This window comes from Sander lucioperca, chromosome 24 (assembly GCF_008315115.2).
Source record: "Sander lucioperca isolate FBNREF2018 chromosome 24, SLUC_FBN_1.2, whole genome shotgun sequence".
Lineage (NCBI taxonomy): Eukaryota > Metazoa > Chordata > Actinopteri > Perciformes > Percidae > Sander > Sander lucioperca.
In genome coordinates, this window is record NC_050196.1 from 5168518 (window position 1) to 5187001 (window position 18484).

Below are 18484 nucleotides of genomic sequence, written 5' to 3' on the forward strand. Positions count from 1 at the left end.
TTCCTAATAATCCTTTAGGTGAGTGTATAATGATGTGCAGCCTCTGCTGATGGCTGCGTTGCCTTTTTTCTCTGCTCTCTCATGGCATGGACTGGTGCTAATGTGAGACACCGGCTGGGATCCTACTTGGACATATTTACTTTTGTATTACTCTGGTTGGACTTTTTTTCAGTAGCAGTGCATGGGAGATGGATCGTGTGAAGTGATTATGGACCGAAAAGACGAACTTTTCAAGTTCAAGTTCCACTTTATTTATCCTTAGAAAAGGAAATTTAGTGTGCAGCAGGATGTCTAAAACCACATACACAGAAAAAGCACCACCAGATGCCAACAACATTGTAAACACAACACATCATCAGGACACACATCAACACATCAATGGAGACACTCCTTCCCCCAAAACCAATGACAGAATCCAATTGGACAGTACACAGGTAAATCTGTCATAATGAACATGGACAGGAATAAATAAATAAATAATCACATACTGTATAACATTTTCAAGAGATGTCAATCAAGTGAATTCAGGTTCAGGTGCACATGGACTGTTCTGTGATTATTTGGGATTTAGTTGTGTTTACTCATCACCACTTTGTATTTGTTATGTGTTCAGAAGATGGCTTTGATATTTTAATATATAGTTATGTCGTCTAACTTAACTTAGCTCTGAACGTTTCTCCATCTGGAATGTTAATGGAATGGGGAATCCCATCCAGATAAGGAAGGTTATGTCCAGTCTTTTTTTTTAGATCAATTGTTTTATTATTTTTATATTTTTGAACATACAGAACAGATGGTTATGTCCAAAAATGCATATGTCAATTGTGGAATCTAAAGAATTGTGTTGAGGATGGGTTGGATATGTGTTTCATAGTGTGGGGTCTAAGCAGGAGAAGAGAGGTCATTACACTGATTAGAAAGCACCTGCAATTTAAATTAATTAAACAAATTAAGGATAATTCTGGAAGAGTTGTTATCGTTCTGGCTGAAATACAAGGGCAAGAACTAATTCTGGCTAACATATGTGCACCTAACGTAGATGATCAGGCATTTTTATAGATTTGGAAAAGAAATTACAAGCCGTAGGGAACCACAATATTGTTCTTGATTTCCAGTGCCATGGCTCAGTATTTAAATTATTTGACAATGTGGATGAGGTCATTATAATTGGATGGCCGCCCGTATTCATTTGAGCCAGAGTACGGACAAAGAGCAGATGAGGGGAGAGAAAGAGAAGCTGCAGCTGAGTCTTTCGTGCGGTCAATAAACTATAATACATCTATGGTTTCGTGTTTAATAAAAAAATTTCAATAAAAACAATGGCTCATGTTTCTATCACAGCCCTGTTGGGTGGATGTGGGAAATCCTCTGACGTGGTAACACAGCGTTGTGGCCAAGGTATATCACTTGACAAGACCGCAGATATCTGGCAGCAACAGGTCCCACTCCTGACAACATATTCTTTGGGCATATAGGGGGCACAGCACCCATGGGAGCAACACCAATATCTCGAGCCTCGCAGCCCTTCAGTTGCTGCTAACTACTCTAACACTGGGAACACACTGCCCGCGTAAGTGTTGCGTAGCGTAAATAAGTGCCTGATCGTGCGCCTGGCCTTTCACACTGGACGCGTATTTCTACGCGCCGATCACGAAGCGATCCTTCTCTCTCTCGCTCTCTCTCTCCCTCCCGATAGAAAGAGACAGGATGAGTGGGGAAAACTGTGGTAACTGTAGCCTATATGTGGCTCTGTGTGTGTGTGTGTCACTCTCTCTGTCCGTCCGTCCGTCGGTCTCTCTATCTGTGTGCCTGATCGTGTGTCTCGCTGTGAGAAGTCAAAACAGCCCAAATCACTGTAAACCTGAATGTTTTATTTTGAAATGTGTTTATTTTGGTAAAATATCCGGCTGCACTGTGGTCTTCCTGTATGTGATTACCTGCCTGGCTTGACACATACGCTCGCATATCGCGTAAAAAATAGAGGAGACGCCGAAACTATCGCTGCAGCGCGCGGGCATACGCGGACGCTACGCGCCCAGTGTGGCCGGACAGATTGGATAACATGGGCGGCAAAATAAAAATAGCTCCGCTACGCTGCTGACACTTACACCTGCGGTGTGTTGCCGGTGTAAAAAAAACATACTCCAAGATCGCATTTGTCCCGACTCGCGTTTCACACTCCACATCGCTGTCTTCGGACAAAAAGTCACCTCGTAAGATCGATAATGTTGTCAGACACTTTCAATAACAATCTGTGCCTGTCAGTGGTAAAAAAAAGAAAAATCACTTTTAGTGGACAAAAATCGAGGATGCACAATTGCCCTATTACCTCAATACTGGACCAATTTCAAAGATTTTGGTCACATAAGTCAATAGACAAATGCATGGGGAAATAGGGTCCAGGTTAAAAAAAAAACACAGCTAACACAGCGACTGATGCTAGCGCGGCCCTAAACATGGAGGCCGCTCAGGTCTGGAGAAACAACAAGGTGTGCTTGAATCGGTGGTCCACGGTGCAGTGAGGAGCGCGCTAGCAGAAATTAATACCTCGCTGCAACACATCAGGGCAGAGCTTGAGATGCAGGGAACTACGGTACGTGAGCTGATGCAACAGATGGACAATACACAGGGGGATAATAGGTAGATGAAACAAATAGTAAGTGCCTGTGTTGACGACCAGAAGAAATTTGAGCAGAAGCTAGCCGAAATGGAAGACAGATCGCGGCACAACAATGTACGCATCATTGGACCAAAAGAAGGTAGCGAAAAGGACGACCCAGTTGGGTTCCTGCAAGAACAGTTACCGGTGTGGATACCCTCCTTACAGAACAAGGCTACCATTGAAATTGACAGAGCACTAGAGTCTATGGCAAGGGTACAACAACGCATACTCTGATTTTCAGGTGTTTGAGATATCAGGACGGCCAAGCAATTCTTCAGGGGGCAAGACAAGCACAGCAAAAAGGTTTATGATTTATGATTCCAGAACAGCGCTGCACTTTAAACCTGACTACAGTGCATTCACAATCCAGCGGCGTCATGAGTTTATAGGGGCACAACGTAAGCTATAAGCTAAAGGCATCTCAAACTTCCTTATCTACCCGGCTACCCTGAGAGTGACCCACAGAGGGAGAGTGCTCACCTTCACTTCAGCCAAGGATGCGGACGTTTTCTGTCGGGAGTTGGATGCGGAGGATGACACGACATCCGCGCAAGCCACGGCGGGGTCTGGAGCCGACGTGGGGATGCTCACGCGGGGGGGGGGGTCGTGTCTGGTGCTGGAGCTGACGGTGGGGCCGGAGCCGGCGGACCCAGCGCTATGGACTAACGGTATCTGGACTGTGCTAAGTTTGAGTCGAGAGCACTGTATGTAAGTTTTGGAACCAAGCTTTAAAGTAAACACTTAACCAGACTGAAAGAACATGATTAATGCTGACTGTTCAGTTAATAATCCACAGTATGTTTTTTTGTTCCAACTAGGGTGGTGTGTTTTTCATATAGCTTATTTCAGAATTTGATAGCTGGTTGAGACCTAGTTCTAGGGTTTTTGTAACACTGTTCATGTTCAACATAAGAAGTTCACCAGACCTGTTTCAACGTACCTGTGACTTTAGACAGGAGGAGCAATTGTGGGCTGGAGTCTACGCAAGCTGCGTTTGATATGGCCACGTATCTTACAGATAGGGGATGGGGTCTAAGGTCTCAAAGGGTTGGGGGATTTATTTTATTTTTTATGTTTTTACCACACTTTGCTCAGATCTAACAGTTCACCTTTTGCTACAAATTTATCAGCCATCAGTAGGGTAAACGAGACATGTATGCGTGTAAATTTTGAATATTGCTGAACTTTCAATCCTTTCAGTTAACATCAGGGGGCTAAACGACCGATCAAACGAGCTACATTCCTGGACTATTTAAGAAGGAAGAACATAGAGGTGGCGCTTATACAAGAGTCACATTTACATAAAAGAGATGTAAATCGTCTACAAAATAAATACTACAAGGTCAACTTCATCTAGTGACAACACCGAAACCAAGGGCTCCATTCTGTTGGTGTTGCAGAAATTCACACTCACCGTAGACAAAAGTAGTAAAGATGTATCAGCCAGGATATCTTATATATATACCACGATAAGGAATAGGAAAATAGCCTTTGTTTCGATATATGCACCGTCTACATATGATGAAAGGTTTTTCCTGCACCTAACCAATGAATTGCTCTCTCTCAATGAATATTCACTAATTATACGGGGAGACATGAATGCAGTACTAGATTTAAATCAGGATAGATCAGGGGTCAATTACACAAAGGCCCAAAAACATACATCAGACATGTTTAGAGCAGTTGTGAAATCCCACCATCTTACAGATACATGGAGGACGCACAACCCTACTAGCAAGGATTACACTTTCTTTTCCACACGTCACCTCACCCACTCCCGCACTGATTATATTTTGTGTTCCAGTGAGCTTAAGGCAATGTTCCACATAATAGCAATAGAACCAGCAATTCTGTCCGATCACAATGCGCTGATAACCACATTCCATTGTGATATGTTAGGAGAAAGAAAGAAGATCTAGGAGGTGGCAATTTAATAATTCCCTTCTCCAGAACACAGCTTTTGATGCAGAATTTAGAGCCAAACTGGCTGAGTTTATATCAATCAATACTGACTCTGTTTCTGACCCTGCATTTATTTGGCAGGCAACTAAAGGACTTATTAGAGATTTCACATCTTCCTTCGCTGTCAACTTGAAGAGGAAAAGAGCGGCAAGGATTGCAGAGTTGGAAAAACGCTGTAAATCTTTAGAGCAGTCTCTTAAGACTTGTTTTTCTTTTCATACTCTTTTAGTCACAAGTCGAACAGAGCTAAATGATCTGCTGAGAAGGAGAGCTGAATTCATAATGCACAGAGTGAGGCAAAATTATTATTTGAATGGTTGTAAACCAAGCAAATTGCTTGCTCTGAAATTAAAACAAAGCGAATCCAGAGCTACTATCAACAGCATCCGCACAGACTGAGGCATCTCAACGAATCGTAAAGATATCAGCACCACTTTTCAATCCTTTTATTCAAAGTTGTATGAGTCCTCCTGCAACCCAGATCCGACACAGTGCCAGGAGTTCCTAAAATAACTAAACCTGCCTCTTCTTGACCCAGAGGAGGCAGAAGAACTGGGTCAACCTGTAAGGTTAGAGTAACTTAAATCAGCATGAAAAACAGTTAAAAAAGGGAAAACGCCAGGGTTGGATGGCGTTCTTCTACAGTATTTTGACATATTAGGACCTACCATTTTACAAGCTTTAACCTCAGCCATAGAGATGGGTACTTTTCACCATCAAACCAACACAGCGCTAATTTCCGTTATACCCAAAAAGGGCAAAGATCTTACGGATTGCTCAAATTTCAGCCCATCAGCCTCAGCGGGACTAATATTAAGCTTTATTCCAAAGTCTTGGCACTCCGCCTAGAGCGCTTTATCGAGAAGCTAGTCCACCCCCGACCAATCAGGTTTTATACCAAAGCGTCATGCTGCAGACAATGTACGCAGACTACTTCATGTAATAGAAGAAGCCAAAAACCTTCCAACAACGGCAGCAGTTTTGTCAGTCGATGCGGAGAGGCTTTCGACCGCCTAGAGTGGAACTACTTGTGGCAAATAATTTAGAGGCTTGGTTTGGGGGCAAAATTCATTAACATGGTGCATGCTTTATATGCGAATCCCACAGCCATAGTCTCAACCAATGGCTTGCATTCTCAACCATTTCCCATCGAGCGGGACTCTCGACCGGGATGCCCACTTTCCCCCATGCTGTTTGCAATCTCTCTTGAACCGTTAGCCCAAGCCATAAGGCAAAATAAAAGATTAAATCCAATAGCAGCTCAATATCATTATTTGCAGATGATATTTTGTTGTACATCTCTGATCTTGAGGACTCTAATCCAAAAATTATTAAGGTCTTCAACGAATTTGGCTCAATCTCCGGCTATAAAATTAACTAGAATAAATCTAATCTTCTCTTATTGAACAGGCATGTGACATCAGCCATTAGTGTTACAATACCAACCCAAAGCAAAAGTACATATTTGGGCATCATCATAAACGCATTGCTACAGAAAGTTGTCCAGGACAACTATGAAACTATATTAAGTAATGTTCAAAGGGATCTGGCCAAGTGGTCTGCGCTGCCGGCATCTCTACGGTCCAGGATTGCTGTTGTTAAAATGAACATAGTTCCCCGTGTGAATTGCTTAAGTACAATGATCCCCTTACCCCCACCAATACATTTCGGGAAGAAACTTGATACTTTAATTCAACAGTATATTTGGAACAATAAACAACCTAGGCTAAAATACTCTACCCTGCAACGTACCACAAACACGGGAGGCCTGGCCCTCCCCAATCTTAAAATGTATCACAGAGCCTTTCAGCTATGGGCCCTCAGAGTGTGGATGGACACCTCATCTACGGTTCCATGGAGAGAAATAGAGCAAAACCTCACTGGAAATCTAAGACTGCAAGATCTTGCCTTTGCAGGTGCGTGTCCAAAAAGTGTATGCTAACCTATGGCCCTATTATCACCAACACATTGGCCAACTTTAAACAGGTGGAGGAGCAACTACGCTACACCAATAAGTGGCATTTGAATACCCCAATATGGTACAATACACACTTAATGTCTGGTAACAAACCCTTTGCTTGTAAACAGTGGAGTAACAGAGGTATTTATACTTTAGACCAGCTATTCAATGAGAAAGGTATGTTGAGTTTTGAAGACCTGAGAGCTAGTTTTGACGTCCCCAGGACATCCTTTTACTTTTATCTCTGCTTAAGATCAGCCCTAAAATGTTATGGAGTGCCATAGGGAAACAGTGTTGAGACGCACCCAGTCATTAAATGGTTTGTTGATTTTCCTGTGAGAGGATTAGTGTCCAAGATTTATTTTAAACTGATGCAAGTATCCATAGGAGAACTCCCAATAGTAAAGAAATGGGAGCGAGAGCTGAGCCCTGAGGGGAACGCAATTAATTGGGAGACAGTTTGGGACAACATTTTCCACTGTTCCAAGAATCCAAATAACCAGTATATCCACTACAACATATGTCATAGGACATATTGGACTCCTCAGAAGAGATACGTCTTTAAAGTCATTCGCACTCCCTATTGTATGTTCTGTCAACCTGAACAAACTGGAACTTTCCTGCATATGGTCTGGGAGTGTGAACAGGTGCATGAGTTCTGGAATAAAACAACATAAATAATATCTGATGTAATAGGATGTCGAATTCCTACTGACCTGATTGTTTTGTTACTTGATGACAACTCTAAATTACATCTGCTTGGGAGACAGAGGAAAATTTGGCTAGCCGGTTCAACTGCAACCAAGAAAATGATAGCTCAATGCTGGCTCCCCCCTCACTTGCTTTGTATAAAACAGTGGTTAGCGTATTTTCTAGACATAGTTATGCTTGAGCTCTCTACAGCAAGGATTAACAAAACCAAATCATCAACTATCAGCCTATGGGAAAGCGCAGCAGCACAAATATCAGACTTAATGACCTCAGCGCCACAAGAAATAGAGGAGAGTGATCAGACAAGGTGTGATTTTTGTTTGTTTGTTTGTTTTGTTTTCCTTGAGACCGCAAAGGGTGGGGGGTGGGAGAGGGTTTTCTTGTGCAATTTGTGTTTCTCTGTTCTGTGCGCCATCTGACATTACCTGTCATACATTGTGGAATTTGTTTTGTATGTCTGAACGATATAAAATGTGCCAATAAAAAATTGATCACAAAACCCCCTCCGAAAATTACCCTTTAAGTTTAGCTGAACCTTCAATGTAAACAAAGATATTGCATGCACCTAAAACACAGATGCTGAAGCCTGTTTCAGTCTCTCTCTCTCCCTGGGAAATATACAGAAGTGTGGCAGGCCCACCGACCTCCACAAGGAGATAGTCCTAAAACAAAACATTCCCTTATCATGCGGCTGCCTAGATTCCCTGAATCTATGGAGGCACAAAGTTGAAGTAGTCCTCTGCCTGGAAAGGTTATGAGGTTATGTTGGACACTGACCTGAATAAGACCTGGGGTACCACTGTCGAACTTATATAGCATGAGTTTGTAAGCTGGAAATTCCACCACACATATATGTAGTTCATATTTGATCATTTCTGAAGGATTGTGTGTGTTTGTACTGACCCACTGGCACAACGTCTTGGCAATGCCCCCTGTTGGCAGAGGTGAAGGTGCTGGAAGGCCGTGGCAAGACAGGTGGGCCGGCTTGACGAGGGTCTTCACCCACCTACAAAGAGGGGGAAGAATGTTACATTTTTATAGTTTTAACAGCGGGCTAGCTTAGGTATCTCAGCTACATACCTCGCTGAGATACCTAAAGCACCTGTGTTTTTATCTGTCTTACCAATCGTCGTGGGCTGACCTCCCCGGCACTGTGGCTGCGTTGGCGAGTTAAGTGTTGGTGGTGAGCTAGGAGGCTTGGGGCCCGAGTGCTCTGGAGAGGCAGCCGGGGGTCAATGAAAGATGTGGCGCGGCAATTATGATCCACGAAGAAAGGCTGCATATGTACACACAACAAGAGACAGTCAAGTGTTAATTCTACAGATGACTTAAATTATTTCTTTGCAAATTTGCATTCTTTGCAAAGTTTTTTTAAAAGTATTTATTCACACATTGACATACATCAGTGAGCATATACTGTGACATGTTTCACAAAATATTTGAAAATCCCCTCAGTATGTTTTTTTTTTTATACTGTATTTTTATTGTTATTTTCACAATAACAAAACAGACAAAACAGAGGACATCAGACATGGTCATCATAGGTAAGGTGAAATGCTTGACATCATGAAAAAAGAGAAATAAAAGAAAACCAGGTTACACTGCAATATCAAGGTATATGGGTCCTTTGTTTCCATGATTGTCCTTTTAAATCATAAAGAGACTAAGTGTTTTCTTCTACTCATTCAGGCTGAAGTCTTTTCTGTTAATCTTACTAAAGAAAAAACAAAGTTTTCAAAGAAAATAAATATCCAGTTAAGAAATTACTTCACTTTCAAGTAAGGTTTCCAGTTTTTTTTTGTTTGTTTTTTTTACATTTTTCAGTGACAAGTCTCAAAGAGAAAGTCAATTGTTCCATAATATAACTTTTCCTGAACTGAACTTTCCTGAGTTAGTAGACTTCGTCTTACATTTGTTTGATTGACCAGTCGTCTTCAGTTAACCTTATGTTAGCTTCCTTCTCCCACCTTAATTTAACATACATCGTGGAGAGACCCCTTTCCAGTTGTAAAGATGTATATATTCTGGAAATCAGCTTCCTGTTAGTGTTGCCTTTATATGCATCATCAATAAATATCCTAAACTAGGGGTGGAACAGTACACAGAAGTCACGGCTCGGATCAGACATCACGGTTCGGTTCGGTACAGTGGAGGGAAAAGCAAAACAAAAATGCAGAAGGCAACTTTTTTTATTGTGCATGTCTCAGGCTGTACCACCTAGTGTCATACAGTACCAGCTAACAGCGGAGCAAATAGCGAAGCAAACGGGCCTGAAGGCCATTTGTGGTCAAGGCAAGAAGGGATACAGCTACGTCCGTGTTTGGTTTGGAAGGGACTAGTTTGCCTCATGTGGCCCATGGTGTGTGGATTCACTGGACCGACTCGACATGTAGGTAGGCATGGATGTATTGTAGGCGGAGCTCGGGAGCTTCAGAGCTAAGTGGGGGCTTCTTTAGGTGTCCCTATAGAAACACGTATCTAACAGTCGTTCTGCATTACATTAATTAATTTGCACGCGAGTTTTATTCATTTTTATACCGTGTATTCTCCATGTAAATTCATGTACCGAACCGAGACGCCCGTACCGTTCCACCCCTATCCTAAACTCATTCCCTTCTCTTCGTTTTATCAAAATAATGTCTCAATTGAAGATATCTGAAGAAATCTTGTTTCCCTAAATTGTAAGTTTCTGAGAGTTGCTGAAAGGTATCTAAATCTGAATTAGAGAATGTAGTACGAAGTATAAAGTGATACCTCTTGTTGTCCAATATTTAAATCTATCGTCCAATCTAGCTGGTATGAATTCTGTGTTGAATGCCACCCAGCGCAATATTCGTTAATTTCTTTTAAGTTTCTGGTCTTTAATTTCTTTACTCCAGATATTTAGAGGGACTGTGGTCCAGATATACAATTTGTCTAGATATTTCTTTTGGAGGGATTTATCTCCCAGTAATGATTGGAGAGGTATGTTTATTTGACTTTGTTCTAAATCCTTCCATTTTGCATCACATGTAGGATCACACCAACAGACCAGAAACTGTAATTGTGCTGCTCTGTAATAATTCTCCAAGCAGGGTAAAGCCATTCCACCCTTATCCTTAGGTAGTTGTAGTGTCTGAAATCTAATTCTTATAGTAATTCTGTTTAACCCTTGTGTTGACTTTGGATCAAATTGACCCGTTTTCAATTTTTGTTTTATATCAGAAAATATGGGACGTAGAAATAAGCGCTGAAAATGTGCAGAAGAAAAATTTAAAACGTTGGAAAAAGCAAAAACAAACTGTGAATAAAAGGCGTCAAAAACGTCTGTCTTCCCGTCAAGGTTGACGGGAAGACAACACAAGGGTTAATTAGTTTAGCTCTCTTCTCTACTTGATTTTCATATAGGTTATTTAGAGTTTGTTTTGTATCCTTAATCTGATTTAAAACATCAATGTTATTTAACTCCATATGTTTACTCCAAGATTTAAACTTTTCGATCATATCCTTAATTTGCTTCTCTTTTCTTCTGAGCTGACCACATTATAAGTTTACCTCTCATTACCCTAACCCTTTTTTTTTTAACAATTCAATGCTTCTGGTTTTAACTTGTTAGTTCTACTTGAGGATGTAGATGGACATTCCAGTCCCCCCCACCTAATGCTTCTGTAGATATCATATTGAAAACCCTCTTGATCAACTGTTTATCACTTCCTGGTGGTCTGTAGACATTCAATAGTGTAACTTCTTTATGGTCGATAAAGCCTCTGACCAGTAAGTAGCGTCCTTCTTTATCGTTAATTTGTGAAGAAAACTGGAAGTTTACTTGTTAGAGATTAGTATTGCTACCCCCCCGCCCCCCAGCACTCCCCCCTTCAAAAGATGAGTAATATGAGTTTTTAAACCCCATTTTTCGCAACTTCTCATGTTCAGTATTTGAGAGATGTGTTTCTTGCATGAAAATGATGTCTTGTTTTTCTCTTTTCATTTTAGCAATCACTTTACTTCTTTTTATAGGACTATGTAACTCGTTCACATTAAGGGTGATTACTCTGTACTTTTGATGAAGCATGTCACTCAGTGGAGGATAAAAAACATTTACAAAAATATTTAAACTGCACCAGATGACCTGAACAAAACAACTTCTGTCTGAGAATCAAAATGAAACTTAACATATCAACAAGTATGAACTCAACTTCAAAGTTAGAAGGGGAAGCCCTAGAACCCAAAGGGGCAAACCTCAGCTCCCTGATGTGTGGGCCATTTCTAAGACTTAAACTTATAGCAGGAAAATACGTATTAAATGCTACTGTAGCCTATAGTCCAATCTTGTATTACTAATCTTACAGACCTCTTTGGAGGCTATTTAGTCAGTTGTTATGCAGAAAAGTTCTTACATAATGTTAGTGTCTTCGCCACGTTGGAACCCCTTAAACTTATCCTGGATGCCTTCAGGCAGCATGCCTCTGTACCGGCGTGATGTTCCACCTACTATTTCCCAGGGACATTTTCTCAGTCTCGCCGAAAATGTACCGCCAGCGGGGGCCTCAACTCCATAAGTTGCTTATTCAGTCCCTCCAGGATTTTGCGATGTCGTGATCGCAACAATTTTTCGCAAATTCAACCAATCATAAATTCGGTGCGACTCGCAATTTTGACCAATCACCGCAACTTTACCGCAAATTTGACTATTAACCAGAGTTTCCCGCGACTTCAACCAATCACAGCAGTCCCACGTGCCAGACTTTGCATCAGTATGTGACTCTGAGAGCCACTGACCAAGTGGGAGTGAGAACGTACGTCGCCAAATTCATTTCCTTGTTTCTGATACGAAGATGATGTGTGACTCGAACATCTCACATTTACCAACAAAACATACAGCGAAAGACCGTGCAAAACATTTCAGACCGTCCTGCCAACATGTATAGATTTTAACATCAATGTACGCTGTAACGTTTTTTCACTGTAAAGTCGCTGAAAGCTGCTGCTGTTTCCTGTAGGCTCTCTGCAGCGGGCAGGGCACATGCAATTTTCACTGTCTCTCGCAACTTCATTGCAACAAAAATACAAAAGACATCGTAACTTTTATTGCAATTTTTTACAAAAGCTCCCGCAAAATCAGGCATTTTGGGCCGCAACAATCTCAAAAAAAGGCAGCAAAATCTTGGAGAGACTGCTTATTGGACCATCACTGGCTTCCAAAATGTCATAGATCCTGCAGGTATGTCCAGCAGGGGCAGAGCAGGAGGGTGGCTTCTGGGGCTCCAGCTCTGAATGTTTTCTCAAAAGCCCTGAATCTTTTAGTTTTTTAAAATAACTTCAACTTTGTGTTATTTACCTTAGTCTCACTGACTGGAATTGCAAATCAATGCAAAAGTTATATTGCTGGGGAAATATCACCATCTAGGTCTGCCCTAACAATGTAATGGGGGGCTGTTCTATGCTACTACTATGGTACTACTACTATTACTACTATGCCATTCCCTAAATAAATCTAATATAATTGAGTAAATATTAGATAACGTCTGGCTCAGGTACTGACATCCAGAGCCATTTCCCAGTTTGTGCATCCCCGATTTCTCTCCTCAATTTCTCTCCTCGTGTCTTAGTCCCGCCCACAGGACATTTGAGCCGGAGAGTCGAGGAAGAGACTCGAGGAGAGAGGAGTTGAGGCAACAGGCAACGATGCAGAGATGTCTCATGTTTGTTAAATAACAAACACGAGACATCTCTGCCTCTTAGCAGTCGTAGCGACGTCAATTAAATATGACGTGCAGCACAACTGCATCAGCTGTCCATGGTTTTGTCATACGCTGTATTTTATGTTCTCTGTCAGAGGACAAAATGTGATAAGAATATGCGGGGGTCGTACATTTTCATTTGTTGTATTTAACACACGCCCACACATATTTATAAGTCGCATAGCCTACATACACAATGTGGCTATAGCCTTTATAGGCTATTTTAGTGTAAAACACTACAAATGTACTGTACTCTATGAAAAAGAGTACAAATATATAGGCTACAATATATTATACCCATACAAACACACACAAACGCATCTATTAGCCTATTAATGCATGGATTAGCTTTTCATCTGAATCCACCTGTAAGCTGAAAATCTTCCACCTTCTGATTGAATTATTTTCTCCGATTTAGAGACCCACATTGACATTTCCCTGCCCCTCTACAGTCCCTGTAGGCTCCGTTGGTTTTTTTAAATGATGTATTGTATTAATGTAGGCCTATGAGTAGGCTATTTTCTATAACAATTTACTTTAAAGATTAGAGAGGCTGCTTGTAAACGTTTCCAATGTGCACAGTAATGTCACTGCAGCTGATAACATCGGACATTTAAGCAGCACAAACAAGTGTAAGCCTAGTTATAAACTTGATAGAGGAAACAGAACTAGACCTTTAGCTTCTGAAATAATCATAATAAATTTAAGCTGCTGTTTCTTGAGCGTCTTTCAGATGCACTTACAAACTGTCTGTCCGTCAGCAGCTCTGCTTATGTTCACATTTTAGAGAAAGTGAGAATATGATCCGACCTGCCCGATCTGTAACGGTAGATTAACAACGGGGCTGCGGATATAATTCTATAATCGCTCTCTCTCTCTCCCCTTCTCTCACTCTCTTCTTCTTGCTCTGTCATGCCCCTTTGTTTACATGCCATGGGTGAAATGACTTCCACAGAGGATACATCGGTGTATCCTCGATTATAACTCCTCCGAGGAGCCTTCTCGATGCTCGCTCCTCGATGTGCAATTTAGGAATTGGGACGTCCTTCAACATGGCGCGCTGAGAATGATTTCTGGATCACAGCCGAAGGATTTAGGATCAAGGAGTCGAAGAGGTAAAAATTTGGGAAATGAGAAAGGCGCCAGGTGTTAAACTGAGATTTAAGGTGAGCTCAGAGAAACTTCCATTCCAGCAGACAAATGTATACATACATCATTCTGCAAAGGGAAGCTCAAACATCACAGTGAAGGAGGGGTACTTTAAGTGTTGTGGCCATAAAAAATAAAAAGTATAGAAAGGCCGTTCCCATTTAAATCAAGATAGAATGGTCAGAGCAGGAGCCATTTTTATGTGTAGCGTTGCCATAGCAACAGACTAACTTCCATATAAACTTCCTCATTAATTAACTTGCAGAAAGTCGCGGTGGTGAGGTTTTGCAGTAATGGCCAAACGAGCAGTGGAGTAGTAATATTATGACAGAGACAGCCAGCCAATAAGTAAGTCAAATTTAACAACTTAATGCTTCACCCACATAAAGCACAGTGCTATCCCCAGATAAATGACAACTTTGGCTTGTTTGTGACCGGTGTGGTGTGAGGGCATGGTGGATTTAACTAACTAGCCAGTTGTTTGCCGATTGGCTGGCTTGCTGGTTCCACTGTGCTTGGTGTCCGCTAACCCGCTGCCGCTGGGTCTTACTGTCCTTCCTCCTCACTCCCCACTGCTCTGGAGAACGTCTTCTGAGCTGCTTTGGCCCACTCTGCTTCCAGCGTTGTATGGCATTAAATGCACATGTACAAAATATATCCTTTATACAAATTAACATGGTAACGATATTACCATATGTAACAATCTGCAGCTACCGTCGGAAAAACAACACAGACGGTGCGGTGCGTTCAATGAAACTGGTAAACTACAGCCTCGTGGTGCATTTGAAGTTATTGTAAATGTCCTTTTCCCATCTGGTGGTTGTTTTTGTCGTTCAACAGCAATTTACTAGTGAAATAAGTTATTGTTATTGTTATACATTATTATTAAATCATTTAATTTTGACCATATGGCCTTAGCAATAAACAAGCCGTTCTTTAATGTCCCCGACTGTTGTTTAGTACCCTTTTTTTTTCTTTTCTTTTTTTACTTTCTTAAAAAGTATCAGTTCAGGCACCGTTAATTATGTATGCGATTAATTTCGATTAATTAATCACAGAGTATGTAATTAATTAGATTACATTTTTTAATCGATTGACAGCCCTAATATAATAACATGGTAATATTAGGAATATTGTGGCACAGTATGCATTCTGTGGAATACAGATACAATACAATACAGACACAGACACTACGAGCCCAAAAATGAACATGGCATTACTATTTCATGCCAATGAACATATTTTGTGGCAGAAAATGTATTTTTCCCACAATCATATTTAGAAGCTTTTCCAACTAAATAAATAAACAAATACATAATTAACAAAAACAAATGTTGACTGTTGAGCATGTGTTTGCACAAGTCTACAACCTCTTGAACTGAAAACAATACATTCTACTGTATCAAAACCCCTAAAACCTTCCTAGGTTAATAGAATATGAAACTTTGAGACACACTGATTGATAGTGATGCAGTCCCCACCTTGCCGGTGTGGTCGTGCTTCATCTCCCAACCTCTGGGCAGCTCCACCTGTATGTTGGCGAACATGTTGAGGAAGGCCACCAGATCCCTGTTGTGCTGGTAGCGCTCAAAGTGGTGAGCATCCCGACGAACCTTACTGATCATATGCTTCAGACATGTGTTGGTGGTGAACATACGGTAGGCACTCTAGATATGCAAGAGAAGCAGGAGAGGAAGGGAGAGAAAAGGAGAGAAAGGAGAAAAGACAGAAAGAAGAGAGGAAAAATCGATCAGAGAAAGGTGACAAGTTTTGTTAGGTGAAGTTGTCCCACTGTGATACTATGTAATTACTATCCATTTACCATTTTTATGTTTGTGCTTCCATTTTTATGAGTCAAAGATTGTATGGAAATTATTGGTGTTGGGAGGGGGGCTGAATCTTTCAAAAAAGCAAGACATTCCCCAATTCTAGGAGTTAGCTAATTGACTCACAAATTATAATTTGCGTTTAGTGCTAATTAGCAAATGTTAGCATGCTAACTCTTAAGTATCTTAAAGGTGCTGTTAGGCAGATTTTGTTACCTTTGGGGAGAGGCAGGCTAGTTTTTTCCCATTTCTTCCAGATCTTTATCTTTTAACTGCTGGCCAGAAAGTGAAGAAGGTATTTCCCAGAATGTTGAACTGTTGCTTTAAAGAGCCAAAGTCAGCGAATTTCATTCACATTCACCCATTAGCAGTGGCACCGGCAGGATTCTATTTCATACTACGCACAAGAACTGCCCACAACATCTAGGTTCCCACACACACAGACATAAATCTACTCAGCGAGCGAGCAAGAGAGAGAGATTGATTAATATGTATTTGCACTAACGTTACTGATACAACAAGCCTACTGCATGCATTTCAAATACCAGCCAACAAGCTGGGTTTACACAATCACATTGCAGTCCTGTACTGTGTCCCAGTAGCTCATTTTAGCAGATATTCATTTATCAATACAATACATAATTTAAAAACCAATGTAGCCTACAGGAAACTAGTAAAGGGGGAGTTAAAATAGATTATTTGGGTGGGTGCGGGTGGATGATTTTAGCGTAAAAGTGGATGGGGTCAAAGCTGATCTGCGCATCACTCACAAATACACACGGCACATATTTACACAATATTCTAGGGCTTACCCGAATACTTCAAAGCTTCAATCGTTGCCATGGTAATCAACGTCCAAATGAGAATTCTAATGTTTGGGTCTTTTTTGGGGGGATTATCATAAATGCATTACCTCCATAATCACCATAACATAGGGAATAGAAATCCCAAATTATTCATTTATGCATCAAAAATGAATTATAATTAGTTATATTATAGATGGAGCACTGTTTGTTGTGTAAGGGCAGGGGGTGTGTAGGTTTAGATGCGGTGCTGTCCCGAGAACTGAAATCAATAGACAGATGAAAAAACATGTCAAGGCCTGCCTCACTTCATCTAACGTTACAGCACCGAAACTGAAAGTTTGACCATATGAGGGCTAGCAACTCGGCTGCAACTATTGGCGTGCAAGATGTCAAAAAAGTCAAGCGTCTGGAATAATTAAAAAAATTCCCAAGATGACCTTTAAAAAGTCATGTGCCAGATATGCCAAAGGAAACTGGCATATCACAAAACTCAACATGCTTTATGCTGGAGCGTCTTTGAGCTGGGGGCCCATTTCAGCAGTACTGTCTGACCCTAACGTGACCAAAAAAGCTCACCGAACACTGAACCTCACAACAGATCAGTGGGTCATAGCTAAGGCTACTATTCTTAAGCCTTTTATCATCCTCACTGAGCTGCTGTCCCAAGACAAAAATGTATTGTTGTCAGCAGTTGTACCAATGCTGACAAATGTAAAAAAAGGGAGGATGACAACAACGCCACTAAAGCACTGAAAAAATACTGCTGGAGGAAATTGAAAGGAGAGGCTGTGGCTGCAATTCAACTGCTTGACACTGGTGTCAATTGGCGTTCCGAAGAGGAAAAGAAACAGTTGTACAAGGAGGTGACCACGTTGGCTGAGCACCTGCATTAGATTAGATTCAGATTCAACTTTATTGTCATTGTGCGTTTCTCAATTGTGAGTACAAGTACAAAGACAACAAAATGCAGTTTGCGTCTAACCAGAAGTGCAAAAATTAGTAGATGTACAGTTGATTAAGAGAAAAGAGAAGTTGCGTTGGCTGCGCTGAAAAGATACAGAAAAGGAGCTCCTCCTGTCCATGGACGACTAAGCACCGGAAGGAGAAGTGACTGTCACAGCAAAGAAGGAACTAGAGGACTTTTTAAAAGACCGGTCAAAACCTGAGCCCAGTCCTCTTGACTGGTGGAGACGAAATTGGGATAGTTTTTTGACCTCATTTCTTAATATAAGTAGGTAATGACTGCACGTTTGAGGAAAGTATTATAGGCCGGCTTTTAAATAAGGTGTGATACTGTGCAATTACTACCCATTTACCATTTTTATGTATGTGCTACCATTTTTATGAGTCAAAGATTGTATGGAAATTATTGGTGTGGGGAGGGGGGCTGAATATTTCATTCTACTGTATAGAGAAAGCAAGACCTTCCTCAATTCGAGGAGTTAGCTAATTAACTCACCCCAACCACTACGCCCTTTCCAAATTATAATTTGTGTTTAGTGCTAATTAGCAAATGTAGCATGCTAACTCTTAAGTCTCTTAAAGGTGCTGTTAGGAAGATTTTGTTACCTTTGGGCAGAGGAAGGCTAGCTTTTTTTCCACCTTGCACTAAATTTACTGATACAACAAGCATACTGCATGCATTTTAATTTTTATGGATTGGATAATCACATTAAAACAACAACAAT

At 41.1% G+C, this 18484-nt stretch overlaps 1 protein-coding gene across 3 annotated transcripts in view; it reads right to left on the minus strand.

Moving 5' to 3' along the window:
• Window positions 1-18484, minus strand: part of hecw2b (HECT, C2 and WW domain containing E3 ubiquitin protein ligase 2b) — a 132051-nt gene that overhangs the window by 44119 nt on the left and 69448 nt on the right. For all 3 annotated transcript variants that reach the window (XM_035998791.1, XM_031292271.2, XM_031292265.2), the window contains 3 exons: window positions 15646-15831; window positions 8419-8571; window positions 8199-8301 (listed from right to left, as the gene is read on the minus strand). In XM_035998791.1, the coding sequence (XP_035854684.1) occupies window positions 8199-8301; window positions 8419-8571; window positions 15646-15831 (442 nt within the window). The remainder of the gene's footprint in view (window positions 1-8198; window positions 8302-8418; window positions 8572-15645; window positions 15832-18484) is intronic.